Source organism: Trichomycterus rosablanca, chromosome 25 (assembly GCF_030014385.1).
Source record: "Trichomycterus rosablanca isolate fTriRos1 chromosome 25, fTriRos1.hap1, whole genome shotgun sequence".
Taxonomy (NCBI): Eukaryota; Metazoa; Chordata; class Actinopteri; order Siluriformes; family Trichomycteridae; genus Trichomycterus; species Trichomycterus rosablanca.
In genome coordinates, this window is record NC_086012.1 from 3,095,001 (window position 1) to 3,115,176 (window position 20,176).

General features: G+C 43.7%; 1 protein-coding gene across 1 annotated transcript in view; it reads right to left on the bottom strand.

Annotated features, from left to right (window-relative positions):
• Positions 1 to 20,176, bottom strand: part of LOC134302567 (nuclear factor of activated T-cells, cytoplasmic 1-like) — a 75,493-nt gene that overhangs the window by 39,652 nt on the left and 15,665 nt on the right. Inside the window, exons 4-6 of the mRNA XM_062987709.1 lie at positions 10,937 to 11,139; positions 4,510 to 4,682; positions 3,449 to 3,589 (exon numbers count right to left, since the gene is read on the bottom strand). Of these exons, the coding sequence (XP_062843779.1) occupies positions 3,449 to 3,589; positions 4,510 to 4,682; positions 10,937 to 11,139 (517 nt within the window). The remainder of the gene's footprint in view (positions 1 to 3,448; positions 3,590 to 4,509; positions 4,683 to 10,936; positions 11,140 to 20,176) is intronic.

Consider the following 20,176-nt stretch of genomic DNA (forward strand, 5'->3'; position numbering starts at 1 on the left):
TTTCCAACACTTTACACAGGTAAACAGCCCATCTCTTTGTGAGGTCTATCAGTATAGTATATCAGTATATCAGTATGCATTAAAACATAGTAAAGTCGTATTTATGACAGTTGTCAAATTGTTAGCTAAAGCTAAAATGCTAAAAGGTAGCTAAATTGCTAAATCTCAAGTATTTCACTTTACACAGGTAAACAGTCCATCTCTTTGTGAGGTCTATCGGTATAGTAAAGATGCCTTAAAACTTAGTAAAATTGTATTTACGATGCCTGTCAAACTGGAATAAACTCTCAAAGTACACATTAGCTAAAGCTAAAATGCTAAAAGAGAGCTAAATTGCTAAATCTCAAGTATTTCACTTTACACAGGTGAACAGTCCGTCTCTTTGTGAGGTCTATCAGTATAGTAAAGCTGCATTAAAACTTAATAAAGGCGTATTTATGACGCATGTAAAACTGGAATAAAAAAGTACACTTTAGCTAATGCTAAAAGGTAGCTAAATTGCTAAATCTCATGTAGTTTACACACAGGTAAACAGCCCATCTCTTTGTGAGGTCTATCGGTATAGTAAAGATGTATTACAATGTAGTAATGTCAGATTTATGTCGTTTAAAGTTGTTTGTCTGGAATAACTTCTCAAAGTATACGTTAGCTAAAGCTAAAAACCTGTGTAGGAAATTTGTAGATGAGCTGTTTTCTGCCTCTTTGTTAGATCTATCAGTATAGTAAAGACTGTCCACAAAACAAATTTAAATAAAGCAAAAAGAAGAGAAAATTTCCACTTTATTTAACACACACATTAAAACTGAACACACACCCCAGAACAGAGTGCACATTTGTGAATCCGTTGGCAGACGGTGTCTCTTATGTACTGCACTAAACCAACCCCCCGGACAGTACGAGGGACGGATCGGACCTACGACACAACTCTGTCTTCTTTAAGTAAATCTGCTTGTTTTAAGCATCACTCCGTCTTCATTTATCAGTGCTTAATGCGATGCTCCGGCAGACCTCCGATCTCAGGGGCCGGCAAACAGCCAAGGAAAGGAGAGCTCTCACCCTGAGACGGCGGAGACCCTGCGGAAAGAGGAACAGCAGACGCATTCATTTTCTTCGGGAAAAGCCTGCCGGACGGTGCCAAGGAAAATACGGTGAAAGACCGCATGACGATTCTCGCGGCAGTTTTCCGCGCAGACGTTCTAGCACATCTACAGTGCAGTGAGATCCTGAAAGTCTGACCGGGGGGAATTGTGCAGCCTGAGCCCCCGAGCCCAGAAAAGCAATGCCTAATTACTTAATGTCGGGTTTCAACCCCCTCGCCACTGAGAGACATTAAAAAAGGATTAGACGAAATATGCTGAGGTTTATAGACAGAAAGACGCGAGGAAAATAGGATGGACAGACATCAAAAACAACTCCGCTTAAAAGAGGATTTGGGAGCTCGGGCACTGACCGACAATCTACTGTAGTTTATATCAAAACGGGTCCAGTGGGGTTGAGGTCAGGCTCTGGGCTGGACACTGGGGTCCTTTTACACCTAAACTGTTGACATAAATTTGGAGGCGTATAATTTCTTTTATATACAGTCATACCTTGTAACTCAACGATGTTTCAACCCCATTATTGTTCATGAGCCTGAAATATACACAGTTCCACAAGACCATGGGACGCATTAACAGGTTTCCCAAACATCCTTATGGGAAAAAATACCTTGAAACTCGACGCCACTCCCAGAACCAACTGACGTTGAGTTTCAAGGTACCGCTGAAATTGATTTGTAATTTATATTTTATATCACTGAGACAGTGAAAGCTTAGTGGGTAGAGTTTTTGGCTATCAATCAAAAGGCTCCGCCATGCTGTCACTGTTGGGCCCTTGAGCAAGGCCCTTAACCCTATCTGCTCCAGGTGCGCTTCTCTGTAATGTACATGTGTATGTGTATATATGACAAATACATATAAGCATACTGTAAGTTAACAATGGATGTTACATTCACCTGGGTGTCTATATATCTTTGGCTATTTAGCATATTCATACCCCTTAGGGTTGTAAAATGGATTGATGGTCAAATCCTGAGCAAAAAGTTAATAGATTAGCAGTTTTCTCTCTATTACTCTTTGTTAGGTCTAACGGTATAGTAGGGACTGTTCACTAAACATTATGCAGCTGCATTGCTTAGGTCAACACAGGCAGCTGGAAAGGCATGCATTAGAACTGCTACTGTACTCAACTGTCTCAAATCGGAGGCTCATGGGTCAATCAAATCCCAAGAGTTCTGACAAAAAACCCGTATTCAAGCTCTGTGTGTGACTTATTAATGCCAGGTAATATCATCCACACTGTAAAGCATGGTGGTGGTAGCATCACAGTATGAAAATGGCTCTCAGAAGCAGAAATGAATGTAAAATGGGATATAAAATGACGATGGCTTGATGGCTTCTTAGATTTGACATAATATTATCCAACCTGACTACAGATTGTTTATTAAATGTAACCAGGTAGCAGTGAGGCTCAGAATCAGTCAGGAATCCAAATGAAGGAGATTCGAATGTGTAGCTGCTAGCTTAGCTTGCTAATCGAGACTGAAATGTGATGCAGATTACCAACAAACTCCAAATGCAAAAGCTTTGTTTATACACAGAACCTCACCCTGTCCTCTGAGTTCATTTGAGATCGTAGAGTCGTATTTATGACACTTGTCAAACCAATGTTGTAGCTAGATTGCTAAATCCCGATTTTCCAGTCTCAATCTCATTTTGACCACACACACTTCATAAAGTAACGTGAATGACAAGTTTCTGACCATCCACCAGGCGTTAGTGAGAAGGCTGTCGATCATTCATGTAAAAAAGGTCAAAAATTAAGACACCACATCATAATCATCACCATCATCATCATCGCACAGGTATAGAAATGACCCAAGCCATCGCCAACGTGGTTGCCAAACGCAATCAAAGCCCAATTTGTAGTCCTCGAATATCACAATCACGTCGCTCTTTTCCATCCAGACAGCAACCTTTAGAGAGATGAATTCCAGCAGACGGATGAGGTGACTGTAATAATAGAGAGATGTTATTATTTTTATGGCCAGAGAGATGAAGGAAAATGGTGAAGAAATGCTTGGAAGGGAGAAACTGAGTCTGCGGGACTGAAGGAAGGAGCGTGGCTGAGGGGAGAGAGAGGGGGCAGGCGGGCGGGCGAGAGATCGCACATGCCCGGTTTGTGATTCATTCCTGAACTTGCGGCCGAGCGTCAGAGAACAGGCAATGGAAACTTGTGCAAATGTAAATACGTTTCGGTTTAAAAATATAGCGTCTTAATGCGCACCACATGCGCCGCCTGGCAGGCCGCGCTCTATTTTGACGGATGGACGGCCCGAGAACGGCAATAAAACCGCGAGGAGGCGACGAGAGCCGAATTAATGATGACGTGTGGGGTCGGCTGGGCTTACCTTGGGCCCTCTCCACGAACATGACCTTGGAATCCGGGAGGAAGTTGTGACCATTTAGGAGCATCCTCTTGCCCCCCGTGGCTGGGTAGCTTTCCAGGCTCTGCTTCTCCACCAGTGGCAGCTCCTGGGCCGAGCGCTGGGCTGTAGGAGAAATGATACCAGTCACGAAAAAACCTGATTCCCATCTGGGCCTGTGGGTCCAGGTCTTTTCCGAAGGTAAACCAGGAAAGTCTGACTCAACAGTCCACAAAATTTTGGTTATAGGGTAAAGGTCAGCCAGTCTTGGGGTCAGTGACCTGCAGGAACATCCAATAGCATCAAAGATTCAAGAAGTTTGGGGTATTTTAGCATTTTTATTACAAATTGCAATTGTAGCCTAGAGGGTAAAATACTGGACTAGTAATCGAAAGGTCACTGGTTCAAGCCACTTGTTGGTGGCCACTTTTGGGCCCTTGGTCAAGGCCCTTAACTCTTACACAAGATTCATCAGTTCTTTAGTCTGTAATATCAAGCTTTAATTCACCTCACTTGCATGTCTTTGGACTGTTGGAGGAAACCGGAGCTCCCAGAGGAAACCCACACAGACACTGGAAGAACATGCAGACCGGACCGGTACACGTGGGAATCGAACCCAGGATCTTCTTGCTGCGTGGTGACAGTGCTACCCACCGAGCCAACGTGCCACCCCGGCAGCCTTTCAGCTTATGGTGGTGTAAAGCTTGCTTGACTGTTGTCAGGGCACTTTTGTTACACTTGTGGTTTATGGATCACATCTGATCAGCCAGATCGGACCTTATTCATTGTTCCATTGCTCAGGGGTCCAGTTCTTTTGCTCATTAAATGAACTAACGAGCCCTCCAGGATTCAACTTCAAAGGTTTGAGAAGCTCATGTTGGAGATATTGGGTCATAAAGCTTATTAAATTCTGTGTGCATTTTTGTGGCTTTATTTCTGAGGTATGACCCAGCAGTGCCATCTACCCCTGTCATGCGACCCCCCATGATCTCTGTAGATGCTGTTTGTAGATGCTCATGTCCATGTTTCTATGTGTGGGTACTTACAGCACTCTATGGGATTGGAGGCAACTTGAAGCGACACCGTCCTGCCGTTGGGCTGGTTGATGTGGACCCGGAATACCATTCGAACCCGAGTGTTCTTACGCCCGATGTCTGTCTCGCCCTTCCTCAGCTCGATGTCCGAATTCCGAAGCTTCAGGATTCCGGCGCAGTCGATTCTACAGAGGCAAACGAGAAGACGATCGTGAAAACACTTCAGCTATTTAATACCAGGGATCTTCAAAAAGTTTCCGCACTTTTATATTTTGGTTGGAAACGGTGAGGGTGGTGAGGGAGGAGCAGTAATCGATCGTGTCTGAGAGTCTGAGAGAGCTTATAGTCCGGATCTAGAGAGCGCCATCTGATTTCCACCTTTTTGGACGCTCAAAGAATCTTCAAGAGAAAGAAGATTTTCATGTGATGATGATGTGAAAGCTGCGGCGCATCAGTGACTACGAGTTTAACCAAAAATGAGAACCCTCGTAACACAGTCACAGAAAAAAGAACAGATGCTGAAATTACTGAAATCTAATGGGGTCTGTCTGAGAACATAGTGATCTCTGTATATAGACACATTTTTTAGGTCATCCTACACTCCAAAGAAGAAGAGGGCATGTCTAAATTCTTAGATCCCTTAAAATGCCTCTACTGAGGCAGCTGATCAGGTAGGAATTAGGCAGGAGGCAGCTCACTAGGTTTTCAGACACAAACCCACCACAAGTCCAAGATTCCAGTACGCTAACCCCCTGGAAACGGATCTGACGCTCGTAACTGGTTCCAGTCCTCATAATACCTCCACGGAACCAACATATGCGCTGGCTGCCTTTCACAACTAGCAATGACATCAACCCCGACTTGTACAATGCTGGGCTTTGTCCCGCCGCACCCTGGTCGGAGGATTTCCCTGTTTTAGCTTAATTGCCTCCCCGGTGTCAATGAAACTTGGGGTTCTCCGATGGCTTGGCGCTTTCTGTAGAAGTAAGTTGGACACCGAAGTCTTTCTCACACGTGTTTGTGAAGTCCAGCCAGCATGGACTGAAGTTCCACCAGTTTTAACTCTGCTAAATAATGCCACATTTAGCAGCGTAAACCTTTTTGTTTTTTTGTTTTTTCCTTTCTTGGCTACACTTGACTGTTTCTGTGAGTAGGTTCCTGGACGGTGGAAAAACGGTCTCACTTTTTAAGCTACCCTTTAAAAAAGGCACAAAACCAAAGCCTAGTTGATAAAAAAATTAAATAAAATAGGAAAGGCACAGAATACAAATGGGACACGACTTGGCGGAGCTATTATTTCACATCAGGGCTTATGGGACACATTTCTGGAACTTGGTAAATGTCAAGTTTTATACAAATCTGGTTTCCCTCATTTCAGCCAGTTAAAATTTAAATATGTAAAAAATACAGCAACAAGTAGGACGTGTCTGATGTCAAATTCAGTCAAAACACATTTGCTGACATATATTATGGATATGAAATATATGTATTCATTTTCCAGGTGAATACATTTGCTGGTTGGTTATGAATATTTATATACACCGACCAGGCATAACATTATGTGAATAACACTGATTATCTCTTCATTACGGCACCTGTCAGTGGGGGGGATATATTAGGCAGCAGGTGAACATTTCATCCTCAAAGTTGATGCTAGAAGCAGGAAAAATGGACGAGTGTGAGGATTTGAGTTTGACGAGGGCCAAATTGTGATGGCTAGACGACTGGGTCAGAGCATCTCCAAAACTGCAGCTCTTGTGGGGTGTGTCCCGGTCTGCAGTGGTCAGTATCTATCAAAAGTGGTCCAAGAAAGGAACAGTGATCCAATCCCAATAAAGGAACAATTACAGAAATGATCACAATCCAAATCTGCCACAAATTGCATTTATTTCACCTGTGGAATGTTTAACCTTCAGCTGTAAAAGACATGAGGAAGAACAGGAGCGGGTCGGCGGATATTTCTGTAAAACCAGGGTTCGGAGTGTCTGGTGTCCTAGTCGTGGCACTGCTCTTTCCACTCTTAATGCCCTCCGTATGAAATATAATTAAGAAACAGGGGAAATGATGGGAAACAAATGACCTCATCTGGCTCGACAGTGGACACGGACCAATTAGGGACACACTTTCCACCTTGCAGGCTCGGTGGATGGATCGTGGCGCCCTCCGTCCTCCCACAGGATACAAACACAGCTTGTTTTCACATTTCTATTGCAAAGACGTGAAAATAAATCAATAGTGGAGTCTACGGGAGCCTTTCTCAAGTCCAGACTGGACTGTTCTGTGTCTGCAGCTTCACTATATGGCCAAAAGACCTTTTAATTCTTGAGTTAGGGGTCTGTCAATGTTGTGGCATCGGTTCTTGCATGACTCTGCCCAATTTGAGGTCCATACCGTCATGGTCTATAAAGTTTAGAGTGACCTAAACCACATCTAAACCTAAATCTAAACACCCTTCTCATCCTAACCTTAGAAACCAATGTTCTGATCAAATGGCCACCAATTTTTTACATACACACCCACAGACACACTATGAAATCTTGTGAAGTCTTTACAGAAGAGCGGAGGCTGTTTTAGAAGCAAACATGAAGGTGGTGTGAACTTTGTAGGCCTAATGTTTGTGTTTTGAAATGGGTTCTCTAACAAGCTAATGGTCAGGTGTCTACATAGGTGATTTTTTTATGAATTCCCCTGATGAAGATCAAATGATAAACTCTTCTATCAGAAACCTCTTGGGGAAATTACAAGGTCATCTGTCCATGAGCTAAAACTGAGGTGTAAATGAACAACCGCAGCTCAAACCTCCCACTGTTTCTATAGAACCACAAGTTCTCCAGATCCTCAGAAGTTCATTTTGGAAACCTAAACCTGTGCTAGACCGTGCAGGTCTGTGGGAACCAAACCTGAGTCGGATGAACCTCTAGAATCAGACTGAAACGAAGAGGAAGGTGCTGGCTTTCTTATCACCAGTCTCAACAGCTTAAGAATGGAAAGAGCACATCAGCAAGCCTCCACAGACCCTGGCCTTTAAACGAAAAAGTCCTCAACCCACAACTTCCTGTCAAGATCAGGAGCAGAGAAACCCACAGAGTGCTCCAGTGGTTTACCGACTCTTGCGGCGGCTTTTTGGGTCATCAAGACGTAGCAGAAGTCAGAAGTTTAGTCCCAGAAGTCATTGCAATGCCAAGTCTGCCATGACATGCACTATGTGGAACAAAGTATAAGGACACCTGATGAAAACCACAGGCTTTGATCTGGAGTTTGCTCCTCTCTGCGAGTATATGGATAAAACCTGGATCAAAATCAACACATCAAATCATCCCAATGGTTTTTATTAGGGTGGACGTCAGGGCTCATGGATCTGGCTTGGTGCACAGGTGTACAGTCATGCCAGAACAGTAAAAAACCTTCACTAGTCACAACAGTTATTATTAACTCTATTTATTAAGAATTTCAAAAACAAACAACATCACTTTTCTACATCGTCGCCTTCCGATGCATTTTTTCCAGCATCATACCAACTTTTTAATGCCGTCAGCTAAAAATGTTTTCGGTTGAGCTCGTAGTCACTGATGCGCCGCAGCTTTCACATCATTATCACATGACAATCTTCTTCCCCTTAAAGCTTCTTTGAGTGTCCAAAAAGGTGGAAATCAGATGGCGCTCACTAAATCCGGACTAGAAGCATCTCTTAGTCTCTCAGACACGACCAATTACTACTCCTTCCACCCTCACTGCTTCCAACCAGAATATAAAAGTGCAGAAACTTTTTGAAGATCAATCGTATATAATTGTATATATTTTATAAATGTATATAATCATCTTATAGGTATATAATCTTACATATCTTATATACGTATATAATCTTATACTTATTAGCAAAGAGCAATTATTATACACCTGAACACAGTAATTAAATGGGGGGGTCCACATACTTTTGGCCATGTACGAGGGATCTTCAAAATGTTTCCACACTTTTATATTTTGGTGGGAGACGCTTATAGTCCGGATTTAGCACCATCTGATTTCCACCCTTTTGGACGCTCAAAGAAGCTTTAAGGGGAAGAAAATTTTCATGTGATGATGAACCAAAACCACAAACATTTTTCGCTGACGCATTTTGTTTTTAAAATTCTTGATAAATAGTTGGTGGTTCTATATCGTCCTTAATTTTATTATTTAGTCAATTGAGTTCTACACAGTTCTACACTTTTAGTGCATCTGATGAACTGACTGGTTGAAGAACAGTTTGGATTTCGGCTCACACTGCTCACGTGGCAGAGGATGAGGGTGGTATTCAGTACTATTCGAGGTGTCAGCCAGCAAACTTTCAAAAACTTATTCTACCAATAAAAAAAACAAAAAAAGAGTCTGAGCATGACATTTTGAGGTAAAGCAGGTTATGTAATGTCTGGGTTCGGTTGCTCATTCCTTCTCCTCCAAAGCTGCCGGGACGGGAGCCAGGAGAGCTGTGGAGAAGGGAAGCCGGGCCAGGAGAGTCGCGGGTTGGACGGCACGCGGAGTGCGAGCCCGGGGGAAGCTGGAGCTCCGGGCAGAGAGCAGAAAGCAATAACTGCTGTGGAATGGCAAGACGGAAGTCTGTCTGTGGAGTCTGACTTGGGTTTAAAGGAAGAATGAATCGTATATTCATGTTAAAAAATATGTGAAAAAGTTTTGACATTAAATATTATAATAACTCTCTATTACTATATAAGATACACAGTTGGTATCCTGATACTCTTCTTCTGTATTGGAGAAAATGTGAAACTATAGCCACACTGTCTAGGTCAGGTTGCCTATACTTGCAAATAGAACTGGAATTAGTCTTTTTAGAACTGGAATTTTAGCTTTTAGCTACCAATCTAGTCATACCCAATTCTTCAACAGTAACTTTCTCCTCTGCTGCAGATCCCCCACCCTGAATGAGAGGATCCACAGACTTCTGATCACTTTTTTCACCTCCCAGAGACGGGGGTCTCACAAAGAGCAGCATCATGTATGAAGGGTATGAAATACTCTATGTACAGGTGCCTAAACCAGCTAGCATGCAATAGGGGTGGCAGCAATGAGACAGAAAGAGGTAGGTTCCAATTGGCCACGACTCAACTGGGTGTAAAACAGGGGAAAAAGGGTGGTCCAGTCAGAGTCCTAAAACTAACCGCATTTAATATACGAGGTGAGAACTCAGTCCTGCCATAGCTCCCGGATCTGGCAGAACATTTTGTGAAGATGCACGAGTCAAAGCTGCCCAAACTGCCAAAAATGGTTAAACCCAGTGCCAAAGAGATCTAAAAAGACTGGGGGGCGTGTTTAAATACTTATGGATTGTTGACATTATTTTTTTGAGATACAGTAGATGCAGTATACAGTCTTGTGTTTGTTCATGTCTGAGAAAACAAGAGTCTAAAATGAAATATAAGAATCCTGAGAGATTTTAACTGTTGTAACTATTTTGTACCGCCACATTGGAGCGACTGAGACTGAGGAAGTCGTGCGGCGACCGGCGCGTATCAGAAAGACACGATACATCAGCTATCAGTCACTGCGCACAGACACAGAAAACTGCTCAGGAAACTAAACCCAGAGGACTGATACCATCATGTTTACTTAAAAAAAGAGCCTCGGTTCAGGAGCTGCACTGCTGTGAAAAAAGTAAATGCCCCCTTTCAGGCTCTTTGTGTATCTGTGTGTGTTTGTTATGCTGAATTATTACACATTATTAAATAAAGAAAGTAAAAATAGGTACAAATAACACATTTTATAAACAGAATAGTTATCTAACACTCATAACTCTAGGTTACCCGACCCAATCCAAGTAGTAAATCAGCTTCATTTGACTGAAATGGACTGGGATCTCTCCAGATTCCCTGAATCTTTTGACAATATTAAGGACAGTAGATGGTGAAAGACTGAGAATTGTTCTTTTCGAACTGATTGGCGATTCTCAGCTGAAGTTTGGCACAAATTTGTGAGCCACGACCCATCATTGGTTATAAAAGAAGGATCCACCAAAGGATCAATCTTTAAAAGCGATTATGATTACCAGTTCACCTGCTCATTGGGGATCGCTGTAGCTTGAATATTCTATTAAATTTTTACTTTTATTATGCCTCTTTTTTCAGTGTGTTGATGTCACAATATGAAAGAGACTAGGCAACAATAGGGTTTATAGTAATGAAGTAAGTAAGTAAATAAATAAATAAAACTGCTAACCAGCATGGAGACATGGATGATAATCTGACATTTGAAATAAACGTTGACATATATGTATAGTATAGTATAGTATAGTATAGTATAGTATAGTATAGTATAGTATAGTATAGTATAGTATAGTATAGGGGCAATTACTTTTTCACATTTAAAATCCAGCAAACCTGTAAATAACTAGGAATGAAAATCCTTTTTAGTGGTAAGGTCAGTATAGCATAGCCGCTGGACTCACAAGGCTCGCATGTTGTTCTCGGGCAGCAGTGGAATCTCCAGGACCTTGGTGTTGGACTGGACGGCCTCGTGACTAGCGGTGGACACCGTCTTGCCCGTGATGCGATGGACCTGGTAGAAAGCGTGCGGCCGCAGGAGCCGGTCGTCCGCCGTCCCGATGAAGAGCTGAAGCGTCAGCGGTTCGTTCTCCATGTACCCGTAGAGCTGGCAGAGGAACAAAAAGAAACCAGGTGAGTTGCCCCCCGAAACTGACTTCCTCTGAGCTGTAATTATTTGAGCGCACCACAGCTAAGGCTTTCTAATGATAGCGTTTAGCCTTCGAGGGACTCACACGCATGCTAATAGTGATGTGACCCACAAACACATCTCCCTTAGCCCTGGTTTAACGATTTAAGAGAGTTCCCTTTGGGAGTCGATGGTTCCCAAAGATTGCCTTGATCTTTTCAGGGGTTCTGCAGCAGGAACTGTTTCATAGATGCTATGCTAAAAGCTTACAGCATGGAGGTTGGCTCCTCAGATTTTGCTGTTTGTGAAGATCTTACAGAGGCCATAAAAGATGCCCATGGTGCAGCCGGCCTGCCGCAGACACTGACTTAATGGAAATCGGCCATAATTGACATCCAAAAGGAGGTTTTAACAGAACTGACTGAGTTTAACGCATTTTCCTGAGGTTAGTTATTTGTTAGTTAGTTATTAGTTAGTTAGTTCTCCTTTTTTACATGAGCTACCAGTCATGGAGGGTTAAAACTCCAAGAGTCACTGCTTTCTAAAATGTGCAGACTCATTCATTTAGCGCTGACAGACAGACAGACAGATAGAGAGACAGATGGACAGATAGATCTATCAATAGGTAGACAGACAGACAGACAGACAGACAGACAGACAGACAGACAGACAGACAGACAGACAGATAGGCAGGCAGGCAGGCAGGCAGACAGACAGAATGACAGATAGACAGATAAATGATAGACAGGCAGATAGATAGACAGACAAATAACAAGACAGGCAGATAGACAGACAGAAAGATAGGCAGACAGACTGATAGACAGACAGACATATAGCTATATGGATAGATAGACACATAGCTAGACAGACAGACAGAAAGATAGACAGACAGGCAGACAGACAGACAGACAGAACAATAGATAGATAGATAGATAGATAGATAGATAGATAGATAGATAGATAGATAGATAGATAGATAGATAGATAGATAGATAGATAGACAGGCAGACATATGGATAGATAGGCAGGCAGACAAATAGATGGACAGACAGACAGATAGATATAATGATAGATAGACACATAGACAGACAGAAAGACAGACAGACAGACAGACAGATAGATAGATAGACAAGCAGATAAATATAGATAGACAGACAGACATACAGACAGATAGACATACAAATAGATAGATAAATAGACAGACATACACCAGACAGACATACAGACAGACAGACAGACAGATAGATAGATAGATAGATAGATAGATAGATAGATAGATAGATAGATAGATAGATAGATAGATAGATAGATAGATAGATAGATAGATAAACAGACAGACAGACAGACAGACAGACAGACAGACCGAGCAGTTACCTCAGCATTTCACTGCAGTTGTACCGTGTATGATTACGTGTATGATGAATAAAGTTTGATTAGATTTGATTGGTTGTGACTCGGCGCTGTACACGTTGTTCACGTCTTCTACTTGTGTTTGTAAATGTTTGACTTGAACTGAATGTATTTTTATTCACCACAGAAATGCTGCCCACTGGATCGAATGAAGTACTTGGGTGAGGAAAAAACAGTAGGACGACATGATCTGTTCCATCTGGCTGGCACTTGGTCTACGGTTTGGGTTCGACGGCATTGCTGAGCCGTCACAAAACGCACGGCGCTATTAACACACCGCGAGTCTTCATGAAGCCGCCCTGAGGACTTTCTGACATGAAAAGGAACGCAGTTATGATTCTGGGCTGGTGCCAGCGACGGTGCCACACTGAGATAAAAGTGCCAAGGGAATCAAACTCCCCCCTTACTTCAAACAGGTACCACTTCCTGTCTCACACTGGTTACCACTTAGCTCTTGCGCTCGCCAATAAAAACCACTTCAGCACAGGCGGAGGGAACAAATGGTCGTTACGCGGAGATAGGAGCCATTAGTCAGGAGAACGGTAAGTGGCGGCCGGTCTGTGTCAGCGCATTACCTCATTACCTTGTTCGCAAATATGGCCAAATGTATATGGACAGTTACCACGGGCTTGATGAGCATCCCGTTCCAAAAACACGGGCGTTAATCTAGTTAGCAAACATTTGCAGCTGTAACTGTCTTCGCTCTTCTGGGAGGCTTTTAGGATCACAAGATTTTGCAGTGCGTTTGGGTTAAATCTGAACGCCTGGCATCACAAAGGTGGTCGGAGCTCAGGGGTCCATGCAGGCCACTGGAGTCCACACCAAACTCAACTGACCACGTCTTTATGAACCACATTTTCAATTTGCAACTGAGGGTTAAGGGCTTTGCTCAGGGGCCCAACGGTGGCAACCTGGCGATGTTGGGGCTTGAACCAGCGACCTTATCATTACTAATTCAGTACCTTAACCGCTGAGCTACCGCTGCACATAGAGAGGCAGAGAGACAACTTTGGACTGCAGGCAGGCCAGGCTAGCATCAGCTCTGATTACACAGCCTTGTTTTACATTTACATTCTTTATCTTTATACAGTCTGAACAATTGCTGAACAACAGCTGGCTTGTACCAATGACCTTCTGATTACTAGTCCTGTATCTTAACCACTAGGCTACAACATTGGTGTCCACATACTTTTGGACCAACAGTGTATGTAATTCATGTTTGCTGCTTGCTGGACTGGTGGACCAACGTTGGCTTCGTTTAAACCATAATAGTGGCTTCGGTGCAACCAGAAGTGCTTAAGAGTAACCAGATCTCCCAGTCTGCATAGCTGCACTCTCCACACTGTGGGTGGCATCTGGACCGCTCTTAAAACAGTCCAAAAAAAAAACACCACCAAGCTCTCCCAGAGGCCAACGAGAGTCCAAAACTCAACACATTCTGGGTTTGCCGGCCACGTGTCCAACTGCCTTCAAAGAAAATCGGACTGTTCGTGCTGTCATTGTTTACTGATTCTGATTGGTGACCAAACGTTAAGGTCGTCGAGCCGAATAATAGAGGTCGGGACTATTAGGGTCGGGAACCGACTGAGTCATCCGACAGAACACAGACCACATGTAACCCATGACATAATCTGATTAACACTCATATAATTGCCTCGGTGAAGCGGGTAGCCCAAAGGATCAAGAAAATTTGGGGCAATTACATCAACGATGGAGCAACAGTGAGCCATTATTGTCCACTGCGATCTGTTTTTTCTATAAACTTGATGCAAACAAGCAAAGCTATGAAATTAAGGTCGTGTTTGATAATTCCTTCATGACTTCACCTTTATGAGACGTGAAACTTCCATCCCAGAAGTCTTATTTAAAAAGAAAAAATGACATGTTGGTAACAAATGCCATCCAACTCCGTGGCTGTGTTCATGTTCTAGGTTCTTTTAGTGTTCTTGTAGGTTTTCTTGGTACTCATGGTGTGACAGAAGGTGGATCTGCTCTTAATTGCTGTGTTCTTGGCTTGCAGTTCCATGGAGCTGGGTTTGAACCCTTGGCGCCTCTTAATATTTGAATAATTTTTGGAATCTTAAAGGTCTAAATGGGATTTGGGAACCTACACTAGATGTGTCTAGATGTGGATGAGTGTACAGGAGGAATAATATGTGGCTCAATTGCTGTGTTCTTGGTTTGCAGTTCCAGGGAGTTGGGTTTGAACCCTTGGCGCCAGTTATTATTTGAATCATTTTGGAATCTTAAAGGTCCTAATGGGATTTCAAAACTGTGCCATGCCTAGATGTGGACGAGTGTACAGGAGGAATGAAACCTGTGGTCCAGACTTGTGCCCAATGCTTTCAGAACAGGTTCTAAATCCATCACAACTCACAGCAACTTAGACTGTGCTGTTTAAGCTCGTCATCTTGCTTGACTGGACAGAGTGACAGTTTTTAAAACTCAGCGTACTCGGTCAACGTATGCTGATCTTCATCATGACTCATATGCCACAAATGATACACATTTCCAGTTCCATGAGGAAATAGCTCAGCAGCTCCAGTTCATAAATTCTCATGAGCCACTGGGAGGACTGAGCCTATATTTCCTATACATGCATAATATATTAACCCAGATGAATAATGGTACTCGAGACAAATGCTTACGTTTAATTCATTCTTTACGTCTGTCTGAGCACACGGTTCTCCAGAGCTCACGGTTCGAGACGGTTAAATTATCAATTTAACAAACGTTAAGTAACGATCTATCCACACTCCGTACGCTTTACCTCCCGTGCACCGGTCACATATGCTTGTCATCAGCGAGGCACGCCGAGGTCAGGGGCTTCCTGAAGTCCAGGCTTCTCCAGAGAGCGCTTTATCTCCAACGTGATCTCAGCAGTGCGCTCGCTCCGCTTATTATTATTTTACTCGCCGTGTCCCTGCAGCTAATTAGCTTCAGGCCTTTGTGCTACCGAGCACAAGGAGGAAAATGTTGCTGTTGCGTTTTTACGAACTTCATCATGAACTCTAATCAGAACGTTTTTTCACTTCCACACCATACGGTCATACTTTTTATTCTGTTTATTCTAGGCTACTGTAGCCATTGTGCCTTGTGGTTTGGCACGGCCGTTCGACCAGGCATTACATCAGCGCTCAGAGCTCAGAAGTCAGCACGGGGTGTTCGCGGGTCTAGCGGCGTGGCCCGATAGCCGAGGCTGACTGGGTTCAAAGCGGGAGTGACCTCATGCGTATGATGAATGAGGTCAGGTAACTCGCAGTGACGCTGCTCTTCCTGATGGTAAAGGAAAGTAGTTTGGCCCCCTTGGGCAACCTCCTTATATACGTTTACCATATGTGCTCTCACAGACTAGTCTTTCGTCTTAAATCTCTCAGCTGTCTCGCCCCATGTGGGGAAATTATAGTTGCTAAGAAGTGTCCGTTAGATTGTTGAAAGTAGAATTAGTCTGGTCACTTCTAGAAATAGAAGATAGATAAATGGTCGTCTAACTCTTGACTATAAAAGCCACTTAGTCTTTAGTGACCAAATCCATTGCTGTGCCCAAATAAATAAGACACGTTTGACTCCACCTGTTATGTGAAAATGTATAGATCATGTATAGATCTCTTGACACACTGAAAGTTGGAAGGAAAACCCAAACTATCATCTTGTGTACAGGAAAGAAAAACTGGCCACATATAATCTATATAAGAACCACTGGTCTGCCATGAATTTAAAGCTACTGTCTGTAGCCTGGTACTTTACACGGCCATTAACTTAGATGACGTAGAAGCCTTTACCCAAGAAAGAAGCCTCTGGTCCAAAATTGGCACCTTAAAGCATGACTGTACACATTTGTATTTTATAGCATTGGAAATGGAAGAGCCAGTGGCCAAATCCATCACTGTACCCAAATAAATAAGGCACGTTTGACTGCACGTGTTATAAAATGTATAGATCATGTATAGATCTCTGAAAAAAGAAAAGACATTTGGGAGGAACCCAAACTGTCATCTTGTGCAGGGAATAAAAATAATACTGGCCACATATAATCCAGGAACCACAGGTCTGCCACGAATTTAAAGCTATTGTAACCTGGGGGGCACTGTTTACAGCCAAGCAAGCTTTACACAGGTTCAAATCGACACCTTAAAAGCATATTTTACAGCATATTTTACAGCATTGAAAATGGAAGATTAGATAAATGGTCATCTACCTCTTGACTATAAAAGCCACTTGATATCAATAGCAAGTCTTCAGAGGCCAAATCCATTGCTGGGCCCAAATAAATGAGGTACGTTTGACTGCACGTGTTATAAAATGTATAGATCATGTACAGATCTCCTGACACACTGAAAAAAGAAAAGACATTTTGAAGGAACCCAAACTGTCATCTTGTGCAGGGAATAAAAAAAAATACTGGCCATATACAATCCAAGAACACAGGTCCACACGTCTGCCATGAATCTGAAGCTACTGTAACCTGGGGGGCACTGTTTACAGCCAAGCAAGCTTTACACAACCATTAACCTAGATGACTTAGAAGCTTCTACCCAAGGAAGAAGCCCCAGGTCCAAAACTGGCACCTTTAAAGCATGACTGTACACCCCTCAAGGGTGTATATTTTCTTTACTTCTTTATTCCTTCACTTTGTTTCTTGATCCTAATTTTTTCCTCGCTTGTACTCTGTGGTAAGTAGGAATGTCATGACGGGTCTAGTCCACGTGGCGTATGAAGGGGGAGAAGTAGAAAACGAGCAAGGGAGCAAGGTTAGGGAAGCAGGGAGGGGGGCTTATACCTCAGCCCATTATCACATTCACTCCCAGTCACTACCAGATTAAATCTACACCCATCCAAGTCTTCTCCTCTTGTTTACTCAACATCCAATCAGCGCGTGTTGAGTTACTTCATCGAGTTTGGCCGCCTCAGCGTTCAGTGACATCTGCGGCGGGTATTAAAACACAAATTTGAAACTAACGTTATGTCATCGAGGGCCAACGTTTCAAGCCCAGGCCCCAAGTCTAGACCAGAGATCATAGGGAGCGTAAGCTCGGTATAAACCCCTGGCTCTAAAGAACGTCTTAGTACCCCAGCGCCTTGCCAAAGGCTACACACTGATGTGTGCAGGATTCCGTACACCAGGATCCAAACGGCGGCCAACCATGCCTTACCTCATAAATCTGTGGCCCGCACCTCAGACCAATGAAAAAGTTGCCGTCGCACAACATTCTTCAAGCTGCTCGATGGTTGCAATTAGTGGTTTCCCGATAGCAAGGTCTTGAGTAAGGGGAGCTCCTCAAAGAGAAGGAAATCTGCCCATGGGTGTTTCGTTTATTTACACGATCAACACGGGACAAGACGGCAATGTCTTTATTTGTACAGATTTTGACCTGCCGGAGACGTGGCTGCTGAGACCATGGTGGTTTAAAGCTTGCGTCACTGGGGACGCCCATGGTCACCCAGGTTCTGATTCACAGTAGACTTGGTTTTTTGGTGGTTCTTAGCTAACCAGACACATTGTGTTTTCTTCCCTGCCTTGGTGAAGAGACCACTGTTCCAGTTCCTTGAAACATACAGATGATTGTAAGTAATCCTGGGAGCCGAAGCTCCTTCAAAATGAAGTGAAAACTAAACTCATGATCTGCTTACTGGGGTGGTAAAGTCCAGTCTAGCCTTATTTATATGGACATATTGAAGCTACCAATTACCAAAGTTCAAAGTGTAAACTTCTCAACCGTTAATTCCTTTATTTAATGCAGTTTAAATAAAATAAAACAGATTTACCCATAAAATATTTGGAAATACTGAGTCTGTCTTGTCTTTACCTCCAACAAAAATCACTCTTTGTCATTTATAGCTCGTAAACACTTCATATATTCATTTAAAATAGTCAAAGAATCTATTATCAGAGTCTTGAGATGCTCCATCTCTCAGAGGACCGATGAGTCTTGAGATGATCCGTCTCCCGAAGGAAGACCTTAAAATTTTCTCCCAGAATGCCTCTCAAACCATTGTATAGACGTTGGCCATGGCAGTACTATTTGCACATATTGACATTCCCTCAGGATAGTGATTCGAAGATGTGATTCGTAGCTACAGAAGTCAAAAAAGTGGTTGACCGCATCCTCCACCACTATCGTCAGCGTTCTTGACAAGGTAAATAAGTCTGACGGAGGGGAAATGGCCGTTGGGTAGGATTGCAGATGGTAGCGCTTTAGTGGGGAGTGGTAGAGCAGAGGTTTCCATCAACAACGGCCACCTCGAGTCCCCAGTCTGGGAGCAGTGTGATGAAAAGGGAGAGTGATGTCACCTCTATGAAAGGAAATTTCCTAAACAAAGGGGAGCCTGTGTTTGGCAGCAGCCGGAGAAAGGGTTAGAAAAACACCTCTGCTCATTACGGCAGAACCTCGATGATAACTAATGAGTATGCCAGCGGTGGAGGAGCACCCGTCTAGCCTGGGAAAACGGGACGCACCTTCTTTTTTTAGTCCAACCCGGCTCCGTTTGAGACGAGGCGAGTACCAGTGGGGCTGCAGGTTTGTGTTGTTATTTGTCAATGCTGCTCTTTTGGGAAACGGTCACCACCACAATCGAATCAGCATTCATGTGTGTGAGGGTATCGGTGCATGAAAGAAATGTCAGTGGAGTGAGCCGTCAGCTCGCGGATTGAGAGATGACTGCCTTACCAGAATTGACACCGGCAGTCAGACGAGTTTCCCTGGAGCCCTGGAATAGTAGCATCAGCTGGGCTGTGGGACTCCTGCACCCCTCTGCCCCATGCCCTGCCCTGTTACCCCTGGGGTCCTTAATCAGCAGGAAGCAGAAGTTCCCGGAGGGATAAAAGCTCTGTCGAGCCCCAGCTGCCTGCCTGATGACTCCCAGTGCCCCACACCCTCTGCCCCATGCTACCGTTCTCCATGGCTGCCATCAACCCTCCCAAAGGCTGATCTTCATTACGGCCTTGTCTGCGGAGCCTCCAGCAAATACACAGACAGACAGACCACTCCGCTTTCGGCAAAAGCCGAGGAACCCAAAGCGTGACTAAGCTAACGCTCCGTTCTTCCAGGCGCTTCTCTCACTGGACAAGATTTTCAAACCCAATCCAAAAATCAGCAGACACGCTACTGCCGTCCGCCGGAGAGACCGCAGGCTGACGAATTGAACAAAGCCCCCTCCGTATCGCGCCCAAACTGGAACAGTTGAGGCATTAAATCACAGCGAGGAAAAGTAAAAGTCGAAGCATGCTAACAATGCGAGCGTGGCAGATGTACTGCGTCACCGGAGCGGTATTTTTCAGCTCATGTTTCTGTGAATTATGCACGCTGAGGAAACAAAGTGGCGCTGCTGATTTGTTAGCACTTGCCCTTGTCTAGAATAAGAGGGGAACAACTGATTCATAATCGGGGCTCCTGAAGGTCTTATTTATGGATTTTGCTTCCTAAAGAATAGAGGAATTAGTATTAAGGTGTCTTATAGGAACACAAAGTTCATGAACTGTGTTATTTGTCAGGCTAGCCCACCACCGCTGAGATCCGGGTTTAAATCTTACTGGTGCTTTCAGCCTACCGGGTATCTATACAGTACAGACAAACCCTGCTATTGATTGTCACCCTGTCCAGTGTAT